The sequence below is a fragment of the Cervus elaphus genome, chromosome 33, assembly GCF_910594005.1.
Source record: "Cervus elaphus chromosome 33, mCerEla1.1, whole genome shotgun sequence".
Taxonomy (NCBI): domain Eukaryota; kingdom Metazoa; phylum Chordata; class Mammalia; order Artiodactyla; family Cervidae; genus Cervus; species Cervus elaphus.
Window position 1 is genome coordinate 63,041,964 of NC_057847.1, and position 20,745 is coordinate 63,062,708.

The window sequence follows — 20,745 nt, forward strand, 5'->3', positions numbered from 1 at the left end:
ATTTGGGGGAAGGAGTGGGGATTTCTAGGAATTGGGCCACTGCCCATTTTTTGTCCTTTATGGTTAGCCTTAGAACTGTCATGGTGCCTGTGTATGTATCATTTAGCTTGTTGATATGTTACAATGAATGTGTACTGAGGCTCAAGGTCTAGTGGAAGTCAAATATGTGCTATCTTGAACCTATTTGATTCTAATAAGTTTATGTCATGTCGTCAGACTATGTTCTTCTTTTAAAGGTTGTGCCCTGCCCACCTCCCTCCTGTTTCAGTTTCACAATTTATATATACTTGGTTTTGTTTGGGTTCTCTTCTGTTTGATTGCTCTTTTCTTTGACTTGTACCATACCCATTTTCTTAATTTCTGTAACTTTATGTTTTTGTATCTGGTATGGCGTGCTTTCACTTCTTTAGATGTTTTCTCACTGTTCTCACATTTTCTTGCTTTTTATTAGATGGATTTTGGTGTCATTTTGTCAAGTTAAAAACAAGTATCTGCACTTTTAATTTTTTGGCTGCACCATGTGGTATGCAGGATCCTAGCGCCCAGGTCAGGAACCGAACCCTTTCTCCCTGTAGATAAAGTGCAGAGTCTTAACCACTGGACTGCCAAGGAAGTCCCAATATCTGTACTGTTATATTTTAACAAAATACAAGTTTGACATTTTTACAGATGTAGAATACTACCTAAAGGCATATTCATTTCATATTAACAGTACAGAATTTTTCATTGTATAGTCAAGGTTAATTGGGGCATTCTGTGCTTTGTTAAAATATGTTTTTATTAGAGTTGGAGCTAAGTGGTGACAGTTTAAGAGCACATGTAATTTTTTAAAATATATACTTACTTTTTATACAAAGGCTAATATTTTGTAGGGACTTTCTGTAGGATCTGATAACTTCTGAATGCTTTTATTTCTATTTGTAACTACTTATCCTACTGTGTCTTTTCAGAGTACCTCAGATTCACCCTGTCTCCTTAATGTGTTCCTCTTCTTTTTTACTCTCTATGTCAATTGTGTATTTGGTCATGAAATATTGAGCATCTCTTACGAAAGGTATTAGGTAATGGTCAAGAAGATGGGCTCCAGGCGGGGAAGGCTTGGTTGTGAGTTCTTCCTTGTCCCTGAGTGACCTTTGGCAGAGTACTTAACTATCAAGTGCCTTTGTTTACTTATCTGTAAAACTGAGACAAAGGAAATCGCAGGCCATTGTTAAACTAAAATGACTTAATATATGTAAAGCATTTAATATATGCCTGGTGCTTAGTGGGTGCTGGATTTTGTTAATATTATTTTTATTGACCTGGGCTAATACCAGAGTGATGCTTCCTAAGGCCCCCTCGACTTCACACTCCAGGATGTCGGACTCTAGGTGAGTGATCACATCATTGTGGTTATCTGGGTCCTTAAGACTTTTTTTGTACAGTTCTTCTGTGTGTTCTTGACACCTCTTCTTACTATCTTTTGATTCTGTTAGGTCTACACCATTTTTGTCCTTTATTGTGCCCATATTGGCATGAAATAGTCCGTTGGTATCTCTTAATTTTCTTGAAGCAATCTCTAGTCTTTCCCATTCTGTTGTTTTCCTTTATTTCTTTGCATTGTTTACTTCAGAAGGTTTTCTTATCTCTCCTTGCTTTTCTTTGGAATTCTGCATTCAGATGGATGTAGCTTTCCTTTTCACCTTTGCCTTTAGCTTCTCTTTTTTCTCAGCTATCTGTAAGACCTCCTGAGACAACCATTTTGCCTTTCCTTTTCTTGGAGATGGTTTTGATCACCACCTCCTGTATATTGTTAATGAACTTCCATCCATAGTTCTTTAGGCACTCTGTCTATCAGATGTGTTGCCTTGAATCTATTTGTCACTTCCACTGTATAATCTTAAGGGATTTGATTTAGGTCATACCTGAATGGCCTAGTGATTTTCCCTACTTTTTTTTGGTTTAAGTCTGAATTTTGCAATAAGGAGTTCATGATGTGAGCCACAGTCAAATCCTGATCTTGTTTTGGCTGACTGTATAGAGCTTCTCCACCTTTGGCTGCAAAGAATATAATCAATCTGGTTTTGTATTGGCCGTCTGGTGATGTCCATGTGTAGAATCATCTCTTGTGTTGTTGAAAGAGGGTGTTTGCTCTGACCAAACAAGTTTGCCAAGTTTTGTTCTCTTAGCAAAACTCTGTTAGCCTTTGTCTTGCTTCATTTTGTACTCCAAGGCCAAACTTGCCTGTTACTCCAGGTATCTCTTGACTTCCTACTTTTGAATTCCCGTCCCCTTTGATGAAAAGGACATCTTTTTTGGTGTTAGTTATAGAAGGTCTTGTTAGGGCTTCATAGAACCATTCAACTTCAGCTTTTTTGGCATCAGTGGTTGGGGCATAGACTTGGATTACTGTCATATTGAATGGTTCGCCTTGGAAACGAACAGAGATCGTTCTGTCATTCTTGAGATTGCATCCAAGTACTGCTTTTTGGACTCTCTCATTGAATATGAGGGCTTTGGAAGCATCACTGTGAACAAAGCTAGTGGAGGTAATGGAATTCAGCTGATCCATTTCAAATCCTAGAAGATGATGCTGTTAATGTGCTGCATTCAGTATGCCAGCAAATTTGGAAAACTCAGCAATGGCCACAGGATTGGGAAAGTTCAGTTTTCATTCCAGTCCCAAAGAAGGGCAATGCCAAAGGATGCTCAAACTACCGCACAATTGCTCTCATTTCATATGCTGGCAGAGTAATGCTCAAAATTCTCCAAGGTAGGCTCCAGCTTCAACAGTACATGAACCAAGAACTTCCAGATGTTCTAGCTAGATTTAGAAAAGACAAAGGAACCAGAGATCAAGTTGCCAACATCCACTGGATTATAGAACAAGCAAGACAATTCCAGAAAAGCATCTGCTTTATTGACTACGTTAAAGCCTTTGACTGTGTGGATCACAACAAACTGTGTAAAATTCGTAAAGAGATGGGAATACCAGACCACCTTAGTTGCCTCCTGAGAAACCTGTATGTGGGTGAAGAAGCAACAGGACCGGACATGGAACTGGATATGGAACAGTGGACTGCTTCCAAATTGGGAAAGGAGTACGTCAATGCTGTATATTGTCACCAGCTTATTTAACTTATATTTGAGTACATCATGTGAAATGCAGGGCTGGATGAAGCACAAGCTGGAATCAAGATTGCAGGGAGAATTATCAATAATCTCAGATATGCAGATGATATCACCCTTATGGCAGAAAGCAAAGAGGAACTAAAGAGCTTCTTTATGAAAATGAAAGAGGAGAGTGAAAAAGCTGGCTTAAAATTCAGCATTCAGAAAACCAAGATCATGGCATCTGGTCCCATTACTTTGTGGAAAATAGATGGGACACAATGGAAACAGTGACAGACTTTATTTTCTTGGGCTCCAAAATCACTGCAGATGGTGACTGCAGTCATGAAATTAAAAGACACTCACTCCTTGGAAGAAAAGCTATGACAAACCAAGAAAACGTATTGAAAAACAGAGACATTACCTTGCTGACAAAGGTCCCTCTAGTCAAAGCTATGGTTTTTCCAGTAGTCAACGTATGGATAGGAGATTTGGACCATAAAAAGTCTGAGCACCAAAGAACCAATGCCTTTTAATTGTGGTGTTGGAGAAGTCTCTTGAGAGTCCCTTGAAATGCAAGGAGATCAAACCAGTCACTTCTAAAGGAAATCAGTCCTGAATATTCATTGGAAGGACTGATGCTGAAGCTCCAATACTTTGGCCACTGGATGTAAAGAGCTGACTTATTAGAAAAAACACTGATGCTGGGAAACATTGAAGGCAGGAGGAGAATGGGACGACAGAGTACAAGATGGTTGGATGGTATCACTGACTCATATTGATATAGCAGATATTAGATATAGCAGTTTTAAAATGGATATGAGTCTGAACAAGCTCCAGGAGATGATGAAGGACAGCGAAGCCTGGCATGTTGCTGTTCATGGGTCACAGATAGTCAGACACAACTTAGCGACTGAACCACAATGCTAGAGTGGGTGTGTGCCTACCAAGTCACTTCCGTCTTGTCCAACTCTTTGCGACCCTATGGACTGTAGCCTGCCAGGCTTATTTGTCCATAGGATTCTCCTGGCAATAATACTGGCCATAATACAAGCATAAATAATAGTTTGCCTTGCCCTCCTCCAGGGGATCTTCCTGACCCCAGGATTGAACCCATTTCTCATATGTCTTCTGCATTGGCAGGTGTGTTCTTTACTACTAGCGCCACCTGGGAAACCCAATACTAGTGTACTGAAGTAAAACAGAATGAAAAGTTTGTGGTCCTTGACTTCATAAAGACATTGTAATGAGAGAGGAAACAGATCAAAATAATTTTCAATCACAGTAAGTGCATAAAGGAAGTGAACTGATACTAAGGTAAATGTAGGAGAGTCCTATTGGGAAGTACTGCATATTCCTGTGGAACACTGATGGCTTGGGGTGGGTGATGCCTGTCGGAGTGGAAAGAAACGAATGGGTTTGCGATATGTTTGGGGAATAGTTAATAATTAATCAATTTAATGTGGCTAAAGAAGAAGTGAAAAACAAGAATGAACTCAATTTACTGGTTTGAGTAACTTCATGACTGCACTATTACTGAGAGGGTTGGTCAGGGAGCACACGGTTTGATGGAGACTAGAAGACTTTGGTCTTGGACATTTAGGCTAGAAATGTCTGTGTGTACGGTCAGGCCAGTCAGGACGGCTGTTCTGTTGGGCTCTGCGCGCTGCCTGCTCCACCAGCCAGTGCTTCCTCTGTGCCCTACTCACCTGACTGACCTTCCTGCTTACATTTCCCCCAGGCCAACTAGTGATTGCTTTTATCAAAGAGATCTTGAGGGTGGGCTTCTCTACTGGTTTCCCAGGTAACTGATGCACCCACCAGACATCAATTCCCCACCTAACCCCGGGGAGCAAAGGCTGCCACCTTGCCTTGCCTCCTGTTAGCAGCGCATGGTGGGGTAGTTCTCCAGAACCCTGCTTTCAGACGTGTAAGTGCCCTCATCCATTAAACTGCTGTCTCTGTTGCTAACTCCAGGCTCTTTCTTCGGTCTTAAAACTGGGCAAGTGCAGGCCTTATAGGACTGTGGGGTGCAGCCCAGCACTTTGAGACATCCAAGATGTCAGGTAAGTAATTAGATGTAGGAGTCTGAAGCTAAGAGATTATATATTACCCAGACTATTTGTAGTACTCCTCTAAAGATTGTCCTTGTCCCCACATCCATTCTTACAAATTTGCCAAGGTAATATTTGTAAAGTAGTGACTTGGTTAAACTCTAGGAAAGGCTCCCAATTCCTTACAGAATAAAGTTTAAACTCTTTTTTTAATATGGCATAAGGAAACCTCCCTGACCTGATCTATTTTTACTTCTTTACCACTTGTCACAAAGCGTTTAATTTTTTAGTTATGCTAAACTGCTTAGGATTTTGTGAAACTTTATAGTTTTGCAAATATGGCCTCTTTCTCTTTAGAATCTCCTTGATTTTCCATCAGCAAACTCCCCTCTTTCTTTAAGTTTTGAGTTACATCAAGTATTTAAATAAGGTGTACTGCATTCCAAGCATTTTCTCTAAGTGAAGCCTCCTTTGATTGCTTGCTACCTCACTTGGTTCAACACTCTCACCTATGTGTGGTATTGTTATGTATACTTCTTTCATAGCGCTTACTTCATTGTGCTGCAATTATTTGTTTATAACTCTTATTTCCACCTTAGATTTAGCTGGAGGGTGAGGCTCCAATGGCACAAAGTCATCTTTGTTTACCTGGCACCCTCTTCAATGCCTAATACATAATAGCCACTCAACAGTTACTTGTTGAATGAATGATTTTAAGAGGCAGTGTTGCATAATAGCAAAATTCAGACTTTACATTAGACCAGTCAGAGTTCTAGACTTAATATCACCACTTACTAACTGGTGATAAATTATTTAATATCTCTGAATCTCAGTTTTCTTGTCCTTAATGTGAGGATAATGATAACTTATCTTTGTGAGTTGTTTTGAGAATTATAGATTTTCTAAATTTTCTTACTGTACTGCCTGACAGAAAGAGATCATTCATTAGTAGGAGTTATTTTATCTTTCTGAAAACAGTTCCCTGTAGAATGGAAGATTGTAGTGTCCTTGCTTTTAAAGTAATTAGATATTAGATATGGCAATTTTAAAGTCCCATCAGTTATTTTAAAAATATTATGTAATTTTATGGTTTTCTGAACTTGATCTTTTATCATTTTAGAACATGATTCAATTTTATTAACAAAACATGATGTTAATTTATTAAATTTAGTTTGTAACTTACTGACAATCCTTAATATACCTATATCAGATAAAACACGAAGCAGAATGTTCTCTATTATGAAACTATGAAGTATGGCAAAATATCAAATAGGTACATTTATAAATTCTGATGAAATCTGAAGAGTTCGTAAGATTTGAGTATATGATTTTGTGGGTAATAACTGGAAGTATCTGAGTAGGTAAGTGACATCTTCATAGACTGCCTTTTCAAACTCATATTCAAACTGCTGCTGTTGTTTTTGTGAGTGTGTCTGTAACTGAGCAGGACCCTATAGGGCCTTCCCAGGACAGACCCCTCCGTCATATCCTCTGCTTTAGCTCCTCTGTGTTTCCTAGAGAATAGTCTCTGATGCCCATTTCCTGAGTGGTTTTACAGAGGCTAAAGTGAAAGTGTTAGTTGCTCAGTCGTTTCTGACTCTTTGGGACTTCATGGACTGTAGCCCACTAGGCTCCTCTGTCCGTGGAATTCTCCAGGCAAGAATACTGGAGTGGGTAGTCATTCCCTTCTCCAGGGGATCTTCCAGACCCAGGGATCGAATCCACATCTCCTGCCTTGCAGGCAGATTCTTTACAGCTGCTAAAACCCCCACCAACTGGGAGAAAGTAACTACTTAATTGTTGACCTTGAGTACATAGCCCCTACAGCCTACAGGTGCCTAAGGATTGATAATGTTAACCCCTGTGACCCCACCCTGTTACCTCACCATCAACCAGTCAGAGAATTGTGCACAGCTGATCACATGCTCTGGGATGCCCCCTCCCTTTGCTTGGCTTTAAAAGTGGTTTGCTGAAACCTTTGCGGATTTCAGGCTTTTTGAGCATTGAGAGTCCTGGAGTTCTTGCTTGGTGTCCTGTAATTAATACTATGTCCGCTTTCCTTCATCACAACCTGGTGTCAGTAGATTGGCTTTACTGCATGTCAGCGTGTGGACCCAAGTTTGTTTCGGTAACTTGTGTTTTCTGGATCCATGTACTTTAGAGCAGAGTTGTCCATTAGACTTCCATATTCACCATTTGTGGGAACTAGCAATTTATTTTAGCTCAATTTGTATTTCCAATAAGGAACTTGGAATTATTTCTGTTAATACATGCTTATTTCTGTACTTAACTTGGGGAAGCACCGGTGTTACTAGCTTGTAGTCCTCCTCCCTCATCTTTGACTACTTGCTTTCTATTATCAGTGGATGAGAGGAGAGGAGGAATGAGTAATCAAGTTGCTTGTCGTAAGTCACCCAAGATTTATTTAAGTATTTTTACATTTACTTGTGTCCATGTAACCAAATTGCCATAGTAATTAGGACCATTTCCACTAACAATTTTTGTTTGGGATGAATTAGATTAACTGAGCTTGTGTTTAAATTTAATTTTACTTATTTGGCAGTGCTAGGTCTTAACTGCAGCATGTGGGGTCTTTAGTTTTGGCATGCTGACTCTTAGCTGTGGCATATGGGATCTAAATCCCCAACCAGGGATCGAACCAGGGCCCCCTGCATTGGGTGCTCGGAGTCTTAGCCACTGGACCACCATGGAAGACCCTGAACTTATTTTTAAATTGCAGTATTCTAATACCCTGATATTCTAACATGAAACCATATTTAATCCATATTTAATAAACTACCCCCTCTCTAATCTTAATCACTTTGCAAACTGTGTCATTTTCCCTGCTGTAACTTGAACTTGGTTTTCTTTCTGTCTGCCTACATCCTGACTTCTACATTTGAATGCACACCTTAGCTGATCTGGTATGTTAGGTTTTTAGTTCCTCAACTGTCGTATTGCCTGTAAACTTTATTTTCACACTAGTTCAGCTACGCACTCCAGTGGTCCCGTCTTATGTTGTCTCATCTCTAGGAATGGTTCTACCTCTAGACTGTTTAATCATGGTCCCTGCCCTTTGAATTTTTTTGTTTTTAGTATTTATTCATCTTTGGCTGTGCTGCAGTGTTTTTGTTGCTGCTCGGGCTTTTCTAGTTGGGGCAAAGAGTGGGGGACTACTCTCTAGTACGGTGTGCGGGCCTCTCATTGCAGTGACTTCTCTTGTTGCAGAGCATGGCCTTTCAGGAAAGCAGACCTCAGTGGTTGTGGCTTCTGAGCTCTAGAGCACAGGCTCAGTAGTTGTGGCACATGGGCTTAGTGGCTCTAAGGTATGTGGGATCTTCCCAGATCAGGGATCAAACCCATGTCCTCTGCATTGGCTGGCAGATTCTTTACCACTGAGCTACCAGGGAAGCTCCTGAAGTTTTAATACAACAAATAATATCAAGTGCATAGTGCCGGGCACTGGTCTAGGTGCATGGAATACACCCGAAATAAAACAGACAAAAATTTATGCCCTTTTGGAGAGTTTCTAGCCTAGTGGAAAGAGAAAAAAACAAAACCCACAGTAAGTATGTAAACTATATAGTGTTTTACAAGTTGATGAGTGGTACCAGGAAAGAAAAAGTAGAGCAGGTAACGGATAAAAGGGAGTTCAATTTTTTTGTTTTAAAAGTTTTTATTCTGAAAAATTTAAGATATATAGTCGCAAGAATGGTACAAATATGCTCTTAATCGAGAATCACATATTGTTAATGTTTTGTCATATTTACTTTAAAGTTCTCTCTCAAAAATATGTAACACTTTATGAATTTGTGTGTCACCCTTGTGCAGGAGCCATGTTAATGTTCTCTATATTGTTCTAATTTTAGAGTGTGTGCTGCCTAAGCAAGCACAAACATTGTAGTTTTAAATAAGGTGGTCAAGTTAAGTGTTCACTGAGAGATTGGCATTTTAGGAAAGTCTAGAAGGAAACAAGGGCAGTAGCCATGCAAAGAGGAAGCAGTGGGGGATGGGGATGAGGAGAGTGGTATAGGCTGATGGACCAGCTGGTGTGGAGTCCAAAGCAGGAATGCATAAGAACATAAGTTTGACAGGAAAAAGTGAGGTGGGGAGGTAATAGGAGAAGGGTGCAGAGTGTAGAAGGGCTCATAAACCATTGACAGATGTTATCCAGGTAACATCAGGAGCCACCAAGGAGTGCTGAGAAGTAATGTGATCAGATTTACGTTGTGAAAGTATCTCACTGACTGCTGAGTTGAGGAGAATGTAAGGAGCACGATGGCATCTTGGAGGATCAGGCTATTGCAAGAATTCAGGCTTGGAGGTAACATGATGGTGGCTCAGGTCGGGCGAGTAGGTGTGGAGATGGTGGGATTCTGGATATGTTTTGAATGTAGAGCCAACAGAAGATGGTGGTGGATTGGATGTGCAATGTGAGGCAAAGCGTCAAGTCAAGGAATTGGTGTGAGTAACTGGCAAGATGGGATAGGGAAGACCCTTGATGGAGGAAGGTTTGCGAGAAAGATCTAGAGTTCATTTTGGCCACAGTAAGTTTCAGATGTCTGTTAGACGGCTAGGTAGAAATGTCTGGTTAAATATGCAAACAAATCTGAAGTTAAGAAGAGGTCTGATCTTCGCATACGCGTATGGGAGTCATTGGCATAGAGGTGGTATTTAAAGGCATGAAACCAATGAGATCTCTAAAGGATAGAGCAGAGGATGCTAAAACCCGAGCCCTGGTACTCTCTTAAGAGGACAGGGAGATGAGGAAAAGGGAAAAGTTTAGACCAAAACAAAATGATACATGATAAAATCCATGAGGGTGTAGTGTTCCAGAATCTAAATGAAAAAAAAAAGCGATTTAATGAAGAGGGAATGATTTACTGATAGTGAGATGCAGACTGAGAATTCCTTCATGCTCTCTTCCTTTTACTTCCAATTCATTTCCTTTATACTTTTAAAATATATATATTTATTTTTATTTATTTACTTATTTGACTGCACCAGGTCTTAGTTGTGGCATGCGAGATCTAATTTTCTGACCAGGGATCAAACCTGGGTCCCCTGAATTGGAAGCATGGCATCTTAGCCACTGAACCAGGGAAGTCCTTTGTATAAACTTATCTGGTTATTGTCTATTTGTTCTTCAGATCTCAGCCTTGATATGTATATCTGTTAAGAAGCCTTCCAAAACCCCAAATCTGAACACTGTCCCTCTTATATGTTCCACTAACATCTGCCTGGTACATTCCCTGTAGTGTTTCTTGAAAATTGTGTTTGTTCTATTTTGTTATATATCCAGAGCCTTCTGCAATGTCTGCTCCACATAAACATGAAAGTATATTTTTTTTGTTGAATACATGAAAAAAATGAAATTCATTAAGTGAATATTTTTTAACTGTAAATTCTTTACAGAGCAAATATTCTATTTAAAATAGATATTTTCACTGGGATTTAGCCCTGAGGCAGAGATGGAGCATTCTTTTTTTTTTTTTTTTTTTTTTTTGAGATGGAGCATTCTTACCTTGAAAAGAGAGTACAGACCCAGATGTATTACCTCTGCCACTAGCTACGTGATCCTGTTTTAACTTTTTGGCCCTCATTATGCCAAACTTCAGATTCATTGTTACATGTTAAGCCAGTGTGTTTGCTTTTCCAACTTTTAAAACTGAAGTTTTAATTTTGAAGTCATTGTAAATTCATAGCTGTTGTGAGAAATAATGCAAAGAAATAATGCAGGTACAATCCTGTCTACCCTTTACCCAGTTTCCTGCAATGGTAATATCTTGTAAAACTGTAACACAGGATATTGACACCATGAAGATGGAGCACATTTCCCTCTCATAGGGGTCCCTCATGTTGCCTTTCTAGAGTCACAATCTGTTCTTTCTTTTCCCCACCTTAACCCTTGGCAACTACTAATCTCTTCTCCATTTCTACAGTTTTGTCATTTGAAGAATGTTACATAAATGGAGTCAAATGTAACCTTTTGAGATTGACTTTTTCAGCAGCACAAATCTCTGGAGACTCATCCATATTGTGTGTGTCCGTTGTGCCTTTTTTATTTTTTTGCTGACTAGTATTCCATGATATGTGTGTACCAGTTTGTTTAACCATTTACCTTGTAGAATGATCCATTCCAGTTAGGCTGGTTTGAGGTTTTCACTATAATGAATAAAGCTACTGTAAACATTCACATTTCGGTATAGTTATAAGTTTTGCGTAGACATAAATTTTGACATTTTTCCTCTAGGGTAAATGCCCAGGAGTACAGTTGCTGAGTCATATGATAGTTGCATGTGTAGTTATTGAAGAAATTATCAGTAGTTTTCTAAGTGACTGTATGTATACTCCATAGAAGCATACATCAAGACAGGAATTGCTTGTTTGATAGATTGATTTTGTTTGTGTTTTAAATCTTTGGATGAGACTTCGTTTCATTTCAGGCTTTGTAGCCATATAAACATCCAGTCCCATCATTTCATGGCAAATAGATGGGGAAACAATGGAAACAGTGACAGACTTAATTTTCTTGGGCTCCAAAATCACTGCAGATGGTGACTGCAGCCACGAAATTAAAAGATGCTTGCTCCTTGGAAGAAAAGCTATGACAAACCTAGACAGCATGTTAAAAAGCAGGGATATTACTTTGCTGACAAAGGTCCATCTAGTCAAAGCTATGGTTTTTCCAGTAGTCTTGTATGGATGTGAGAGTTGGACCATGAAGAAGGCTGAGTGCCAAATTGATGCTTTTGAACTATGGTGTTGGAGAAGACTCTTGAGAGTCCCTTGGACTGCAAGGAGTTCCAACCAGTCCATCCTAAAGGAAATCAGTCCTGATATTCATTTGAAGGACTGATGCTAAAGCTCAAACTCCAATACTTTGGCTACTTGGTGTGAAGAACTGACCCATTGGAAAAGACCCTGATGCTGGGAAAGATTGAAGGCAGGAAGAGAAGGGGACAACAGAGGATGAGATGGGTGGATGGCATCACCAACTTGATGGACATGAGTTTGAGCAAGCTCCAGGAGTTAATGATAGACAGGGAAGTCTGGTGTGCTTCTGTCCACAGGGTTGCATAGAGTTGGACACAACTGAGCGACTGAACTGAACTGAAACTTGTATTTGAATCCTGGCTTTCTTATCCACCATGTTATAGTTTACTCATTAGTGAATATGAAAGTGAAAGTCACTCAGTCAAATCTGACTCTGCGACACCATGGACTGTGTAGTCCATGGAATTCTCCAGGCCAGAATACTGGAGTGGGTAGCCTATCCCTTCTCCAGGGGATCTTCCCAACCCAGGAATTGAACCGGGGTCTCCTGCATTGCAGGTGGATTCTTTACCAACTGAGCTATACTTATTTCATAGGGTTCTTAGCAGAATTACATGAGATAGCAGAATTACATGAGATAGCATATGTTCAAGTTCTTGGCACAAGACAGACACTCCAGAAATATTAGTTCTTTCCCCACCTTCAGAACTGAAAACAGGGCCTATTTTCACTGGTGTTCATATTGTTTCAGTGGCATAGGCATCACCTCTTTGCTGACACTTATCAGTTCCAATCTAGTAACAGGGTTATCAATTCTTTGTTTTACACCTTCTTTTCTAGAAATCTTTTATAGTTTCCATATACAGGTCTTGTGCATCCTTTTATTAGATTTATTTCTGATCTTTGAATTTCTTGATGTTTTTAAGAATGGTATCAATTTTAACATTTTATTTTCTCATTTTTGCCTATGTAGAGGAACATAATGGATTCTGTATATTGGTCATGTATTCATCAACCTTACTAAATTTGCTTATAAATCTCCTACTGGATTATTTTTATTCTCTGTACATAATCCTATGTCATGTGTGAATTAAAAATTTTTTTCTCCTTTCTTTTGCCTTGTTCAATTGATTTCCATTGTTAAATAAAACTTGAGATTGTAAGCATTTTTGTGTCTTTTCTGACCTTGCAAAGAAAGCTGTCAACATTTTACCTTAAGATGTTCACTGAAGGTTTTTGGTAAAATCTTTTCATCATATGAAATGTCTTCTTCTGTTTTTCCTATGTCAGGGAGCTTTTACTCTGAACAGATCTTTAATTTTATCAAATGCTTCTCTCCCTGTACCGTTAAGATTACCATATAAATTCTCTTATTTATTTTGTTATTCTTGAAAATTACATTGATTGAAGTTTTTACAGTGGTTTTTTTTTTTTTAACAGCCTAATGAGATAAAATTCACCCAAAAATAAAATCAAAATTCATTTATTTTACAATTCTGTGGGTTTTGGTATATTCAGAGTTGTAGAACCATTATCATGATCTAATTTTTTAACATTTTCTTCACTCTAAAGAGAAACCTAGTAATCATTTGATGTTGCTCTTTATTCTCCTCCCCTGTATTCCTACTCTCCCCCCATCCCCCTGACTCCTGCCCTAGGCAAGCACTCATTTACTTTCTGTCTCTATGGATTTGCTTCTTCTAGATTTTTCATAAAAATGGAATCACACAATATGTGGTTCTTGGTGACTGGCTTTTGTCACTTAGCATGTTTTCAAGATTCATCCCATGTTGTAGCATGTATTAATATTTTATTCATTTTTTGCTGTCAAATAATATTCCATCGCATGGATATACTGTATTTATCAGTTCATCAGTTGATAAACATTTAGGTTTCTATTTTTTAACTATAATAATGCTGCTATGAAAGTTTGTATGTGAGTTTTTATGTAGATGTATATTTTCATTTATCTTGGGTATATACCTAGAGGTAGAGTTTTCAGGTTTTATAGTAATTATGTTTAACATTTGATGAACTGCTATATTGATTTTCACAATGATTACACTTGTATACATTCCCACAATCAGTGTTTGAGGCTTCTAATTTTCTCCACGCTTTGCCAAACTTCTTGTCAGCTATCTTTTTTACATTAGCCATCCTAACAAGTATAAAGTGATGTTTTGCTGTGGTTCTGATTTACCATTTTCTTAATATTCATGATGTTGAACGTCGTTTTGTGTAGTTATTGGCCATTTATGTATCTTCTTTAGAGAAATGTCTATTCAGATCTTTTGCCCATTTAAAAATTGGGTTGTCTTTTTTTTTCATTAAGTTATAGTTGTTCTTGTATATTCTAGATTTAAGTCCTTTGTTAGATATAGTTTGCAGATTGTTCTTCCCTTTTTGTGGATTGCCCTTACTTTCTGGATGGTATTATTTGCAACACCAAAGTTTTAAATTTTGGTGAAATCCATTTTATCTATTCTTTTGTTACTTTTATTTTTGGCATTGTATCTAAGAAACCATTGCATAACTCACAGTCACCAAGATTTATTCTTATGCTTTCTTTTAACAGTTTTTTAGTTTTAGCCCTTGATCATTTTTACTTGTTTTGTGCATAGTGTGAGTTAGGGGTCTGGTTTCACTCTTATATGTGGATATGAACATCTAGTTGTCCCAGCACTATTTCTTGAAAAGATTATTCATTTTCTCTTGAATTATTTTGATACCCTTGTCAAAAATCAGCTGACTCTAAGTGTTTATTTATGGACTCTGAATTCTAAACCATTGATCTGTCTATCGTTATGCTAGTACTACACTGACTTCATTATGTGGCTTCATAGTAGGTTTTACAACCAAGAAATGTAAGTACTTCTTTAAGAAAGATAGTATAAATAGGAAATGGTTTTCTAAAAGTGTTTTTCTTTTGAGTATTAAGTAAAACATTCCTTTTCTATTAATTAGATTGTACCACTACATTTTTAAATTCTTTATGCATTCAGGTACCTATTTGAATTATAAGTGAGCCAGCTCATAATTTTAGTTTAATTTTTTCTAAACATTACTCTTTCAGAGTTCTTTCATCTTCATATTAAATAATTATTTTTTCTCTTGTTACTCTATTAGAACAGTTTTTATTAAGATTATTTTAGTTTCATTGTTTATTTTTACTAATAACAGTGCCTGATTCAGTCCTCATAAAAGTTGCAATGTGACCTCAACATAGTGGATATTCTTTTTCTTGGAGTATTTGTTAATTTTTTTTTTACAATATTAAAAAGCAGAGATAATAGGTACTAAAATGATTTTGTATATTTTGTATATTTTTCTTAGCTTCTTGCAGTGTCCGTCACTAAAACATGGTATCCCTTATGCCACTTACCCTGAAAGGTTTCTAAGCCCTTATTCCTTCTGGAAAGTGGACATGACTCTTTCTGCTGTTACTACCCTTACCAGAGTAAATTTCACTTAATCCCAATGCTTTTGAATTTTTACTTTCTAGGTTAAAGACTGAAATGGGTATATCTGATTAGCAAAATCTATATGTGTAAGGCAAACTGGGAGAGCAAGAATCTGTTATTTCCAGCTTTATTTTTGGAAGGTGATACCTGACTCCCACCCATATATGTAATGTAAGGAAATTTCTAAATATAGCAGGGGTCCCAGATGTTGGGTGGCTGCAAAAAATGATATAGGTTTACTATCCCAAGGTGACTGCCAAGACATACCACCCTTGATCTCTCCCTAGAGTTCCAGACTGATGTATTTTCAAGTCTATTTGACATGTCCACTTCTTATCTTGTGGTCATCTCTAACTGTATATATTCCTAAAAGATCTGTTGATTTTTTTTTTCTTCCCAATCCATTTGTTCATTAGCCTTTAAGTAACTTGTGCAGCCTCTCAGTAAATTGTACAACTCCATCACACTAAACATACATCTTGATTTCACATTTCCCTCATTCCCCCCATGTACTCCATCAGCAAGTCCTGTTAGCTTTAGCTCTGAGAGATTTCCTAAATCTCTATAGTTCCATAGTTAAGATGATTTTTGCCATGTGCTTCGCAGCATGATGAGGAGTTTCATGCTTTCCCCCCTTTTGAGCCATTTTTCTATTCTTTATTCAGAGTTTTGTTATTATTGCTGACAGGGTACTGGGGATACTGACTCAGTGTTGCTTCTGAGAACAGGTCTGAGTTATAAATCACCTCTAAATTCAGTCATCACTGAGGCAGTATGGGCTTTGTGGACTGGCCAAGTCCTATAAGAACATTTCTCCCTGCCTTTCTATTGACAGCTTTATCCTCATCTGGTAGTTTTTGAACTATAAGTCAGATTATGTTCCTGCCCTGCTTAAAACTTTTCAGTGATTACTATCCAATACAACTTTCAGTGAAGAATGAAGTGTTTTGTGTATGTGAACCATTCAGTATGATAGCCACTAGCCATATGTGGCTGTTGAAAATTGAAACATGGTGGATGGAGCTGAGGAATTTAATTTTTTATTTTAATTACATTTAAATAGCTATATCTGCCTAATAGTGTATTTGGCAAGACATCTCCATTGACTTACCTTCATTCTTAAAGTGGAATCCAAACTCTTTATGACAGCCTTCTGTGATTTGACATTTGCTTATCTCAATAGCTTCATCTCATGTCATTCTGTCGCTTGGTTTAACCTCATTGGCCTGCTTTCTGTTTCTAGAAATCACTAAGCCCTTTCTCAAATTAGGGTCCTTTCACTTATTCTGTTCAGCCGGAGTGCTCTTCTATCAACTTTGAACCTGACTGGTTCTTTCACATCCTTTAGACTGTAGAGCAGGCATCACCTAAGAGTGAACTTTCCTGGTCAGCTTGCGTAAAGTAGCTATTAGCCTCTTAAGTTCCTTCATAATACTTGTACTATATACTGTAATTAATCTCCTTGTTTATCTGTTTATTTTCGGTCTACCCCTCAAGAATGTAAGCTCTGTGGGGGTGTGATCCTTGCTTCTCTAGATTGTGGCATGTTGTACGTATTTGTTAATAATATATATTTGTCAAATTCTTGATATTCTTAAACATTATATACAGAGATTAATTACTTTTTTAGGGGAGTGAGAGGCTGAAGTTTATAAGTCTGCAAGCAATTGATAATTAAAGCAAATTTGTTTTTAAAATGAAATGAGGTTATAAATAGATGAATGTTGCAATCTAAATACAAAGTGTCTTATTAAAGAAGCTTTATAGTTCAGTGATTTAATAGGATTTTTTCTTGCAGAGGTCTAAGAATTTGAAGATATATGAAATTTTTTTTTTTTTTTGATATATGAAATTTTTATGTTAGAAAATTAAAACTATAGCTGTGGAAACCCACTGGTGAGAAAGGTGCTAATCAGGCTGTGTTTATACTGTGGATTCAAGTGGTTAAAGAATTCATTTTAATATTTAAAAATCAATCTCATTTAATAATATTGAGCTAATTTAATAATTATAAATTTGGAGTTAGTGTCTTTGTATCTTATCATTTTTAAAGTGCAATTTAGGAAATTCCCTGGGGATCCAGTGATTAGGACTCTCCACTTTGATTGCTGAGGGCCCAAGTTCCATCCCATCAGGGAACCAAGATGCCACGAGCCACATGGTAGGCCCAAATAAATAAATAAATTAAACAAATGATAAAATTTAATTTGACTTCATTCTTAGAAAATCTGATATAATGTGAAGATGAGTATCTATAAAAGGATCAACTATAAAAAAAGTTTCAAAAAAAAAAAAGAATTTCATCTTTCTGTAACAAATTCATTCCTTATTTTAAAAATAATATATTTCATTTATAAATCTAGTTGATTTATAACTTTTCAGTAATGCATTTGTTGCTTAAAAGAGAGGTTATTGCTACATTATGGCTCAACTATATATAATAGAATACAAATGAAATAGAAAATGCTGGTCCCTAGACAGTGCAACAAGTAATTGCTTTTGGATTCAGTGCTTTGAATTTTCTTAATTGCTTATTCTGAGAACACAATTTAACCAGTTTATATCTGGTATATCAAGACTACTAATAAGTACTTTAATATTATTATTTATCTTTAATTTTCTAATACACTTAGTAATATCTATTTCCTTCACCCCTCCCCCTTGTGATTTTTGTTTTGTTTTGTTTTTAGGATCATCATGTCCAGAGGTCATAACATAAAAAAGTGTCTTACACCTCAAATTTCTTGTTCGACAAATGAATCTTATAAACACCTGGATTTTTTGCCTGACAAACTAAGAGCAAAGCTGCTTCCTTTCCAGAAAGATGGCATCACTTTTGCCCTGAGAAGAGATGGCAGGTAAGTACTTTTTTCAAGACATGGTAAAATGATTAATCTGTCAAGTGTGTGTGATTTTTTCATTGTTGTTCAGTAGCAAAGAGTCAGATATGACTGAGCGACTGAACAACAATGAAAAAAATTTTTTGTGTATACATAGTCTTCCCATTGATTTGATTTTTTTTTTTTTAACTGGATCATGAAATAATAGCTAGATCCTGAATAAGTAGGAAGAAAAGCTTTAGAGGACATTTTTGGGTTAACTGGGAGAACTTCAACTGGACTCTATTAGAGTGATGTTATCAATTTATAGATACAGTGATGGTGTTATAGTTGAACAGAATAATGTTTTTGTTCCTGTGAAATGCATGATAAAGAATTTGGGAATAAAGAATCCTGCTATCGAAAGCCCATTTTCTGCATTTTCCCAAAAGGGAAAGGCATGTATTTGTTTAGAGAAACTTTGAGGGGTCAGCCAAAATAGTAACACTGTGAACATTTGAGTGGTATTATAGTGTGTTCATCATATTACTCTTTTTGGCTTTTACATGAGAATTTTCCAAAAAACAGAAATTGATCTATTTTTCATGCCTTTATAAATCATCTATGTTATATCTGTATCTGATTTTAAGTTTTCTCTTTGTCTTTGGAGTACTGCAGTTGCACTATAATTTATTCTATATGATTTGCTTTTTATTTATCCTGGTTGGTATTATACATTTTTAATGTGGAATTTGTGTCATGTTGATTCTGGGAAATTTTCAGTATTCAAATATTGATTCTCACCCATTCTCTTCAGTATCTTCTTCTGCTACTCCAGTTAGACTTATACTTGACCTTTTCTCTTTATCCTATGCTTCCATTAATGTCTCATTATCTGTGTTACATTATGGTTGTTTTTAAAAACCTCTCATATATATGATTGAACTGTTCTAATCTATTTACTCACGTACTCAGTTTTTAAAGAACTTTTTAAATGATGAATAAAATATATGGAAAAGCATCTGCAGATCATAAACATACAACTTGAAGATAGTCATTCACCAGAATCACAAAGTAGAACATCACCCGCATCCCAGAAACCTTCCTTTTGCCCTCTCCCAATCCCTGTTGGCTCCCTCCTTTCCAAGTGTAATCACCATCCTGACTTATTATGCCACACATTACTTTTACATGTTCAACTGTATTATTATAATCATCCAATGGACATAAGTTTGGGTAAACTCTGGGAGTTGGCTATGGACAGAGAGGCCTGGAGTGCTGCAGTCAGTGGGGTTGCAAAGAGTCGGACATGACTGAACAACTGAACTGAACTGGACTGAATCATCCATTTGTACTCTTTTGTGTCTGACTTTTCTCATTCTCCATCACTACAGGATCCTTCAGTATTGTTGCACGTAGTTGTAATTGGTTCATTCCCATTGCTATATAAAATTCCATTGGGTAAATATACCATAATTTATTTATTCATTGTACTGTTGATGAGCACTGGGTTGTTTCTAGTTTGAGGCCTTTAAAGATAACAGTGCTGTGAACATTCTTAGACTATTCTTTTGGTAAAAATATATATACATTTTTATTGTGCATATATCAAGAAGAGGAATCATTGGGTTATAAACATGCATATATTCCACTAAGTAGATGCCACCTGTGTTAATCTGTCAGTACTATCAAAATGAAGTATTGACTGGGGGGTGGGGAATGGTTAAACAACTGAAACTTACTGTTTTCACAGTTCTTGAGTCTAGAATTCCAAAATCAAGATGTTGGCAGAGTTGATTGCTTCTCAGAACTGTGAGAGGAGAATCTGTTCCAGGTCTCTCTTCTTGGCTTTTTGTTGGGTATCTTCTTCCAATGTCTTTTCACATCATCTTCCTTCTATTTGTGTCAAAAATTTCCCATCTTATAAAGACATCAGTCATAATTGGATTCAGGCCCACCTTAATGACCAGTCACATGGGCAGTGACTCTGTTTCCAAATCAGGTCACATTTTGAGGGGCTGGGTGCTAAGACTTCAACATATGAATTTTGGGGTTACAGTTTAACCCATAACTCGGCCATACATTTTTCAAAGTGGTTTTACTGTTTTATACTTGTGTCCACAGTGTGTAAGAGTTCCATTTGTACCACCAATGCCTCGTTTTGCTTATCTGGAATTTCATTGTGGTGTTCTTGTAGGAATATAGTGATACCCACTGAATTTTCATGTACATTTTTCTGATGGTAAACGAAGCTTAACAGCTTTTCATATGCTTATTAGCCGTTCGGATATCCTCTTCTGTTAAGTGCTTGTTTATGTCTTACCCATTTTTCTGCTGGGTTATCTGCCTCCCTTTTTCTTACCATTTTGTAGAGACTTACCAGATTTATATTCTGAATGAGTCTTTTGTCAGGTATCTGTGTTGGAAATGATTTTTCTCTGGCTATGGCTTGCCTTTACACTCTCTTAATGATGCCTTGATAAGCAGACATTCTCAAATTTAATTTCCTGTTAAATATTCTTTACTGGTATTGTGTTTTATGAC

The 20,745-nt window shown here is 37.1% G+C and overlaps 1 protein-coding gene and 1 non-coding gene across 6 annotated transcripts in view; one reads left to right on the top strand and one right to left on the bottom strand.

Moving 5' to 3' along the window:
* ZRANB3 (zinc finger RANBP2-type containing 3) overlaps positions 1-20,745 on the top strand; it is a 278,640-nt gene that overhangs the window by 7,811 nt on the left and 250,084 nt on the right. For 4 of the 5 annotated variants that reach the window (XM_043894549.1, XM_043894548.1, XM_043894550.1 and 1 more), the window contains exon 2: positions 18,073-18,240. In XM_043894549.1, coding sequence (XP_043750484.1) covers positions 18,080-18,240 — 161 coding nt within the window. In that variant the 5' untranslated portion in view covers positions 18,073-18,079. Of the gene's footprint in view, positions 1-18,072; positions 18,241-20,745 lie in introns of those variants that run through there. The other variant, XM_043894553.1, reaches the window with a different exon arrangement.
* Positions 8,931-9,037, bottom strand: LOC122688860. The gene has a single exon (XR_006339602.1). It is a non-coding gene; the product is annotated as a U6 spliceosomal RNA (small nuclear RNA).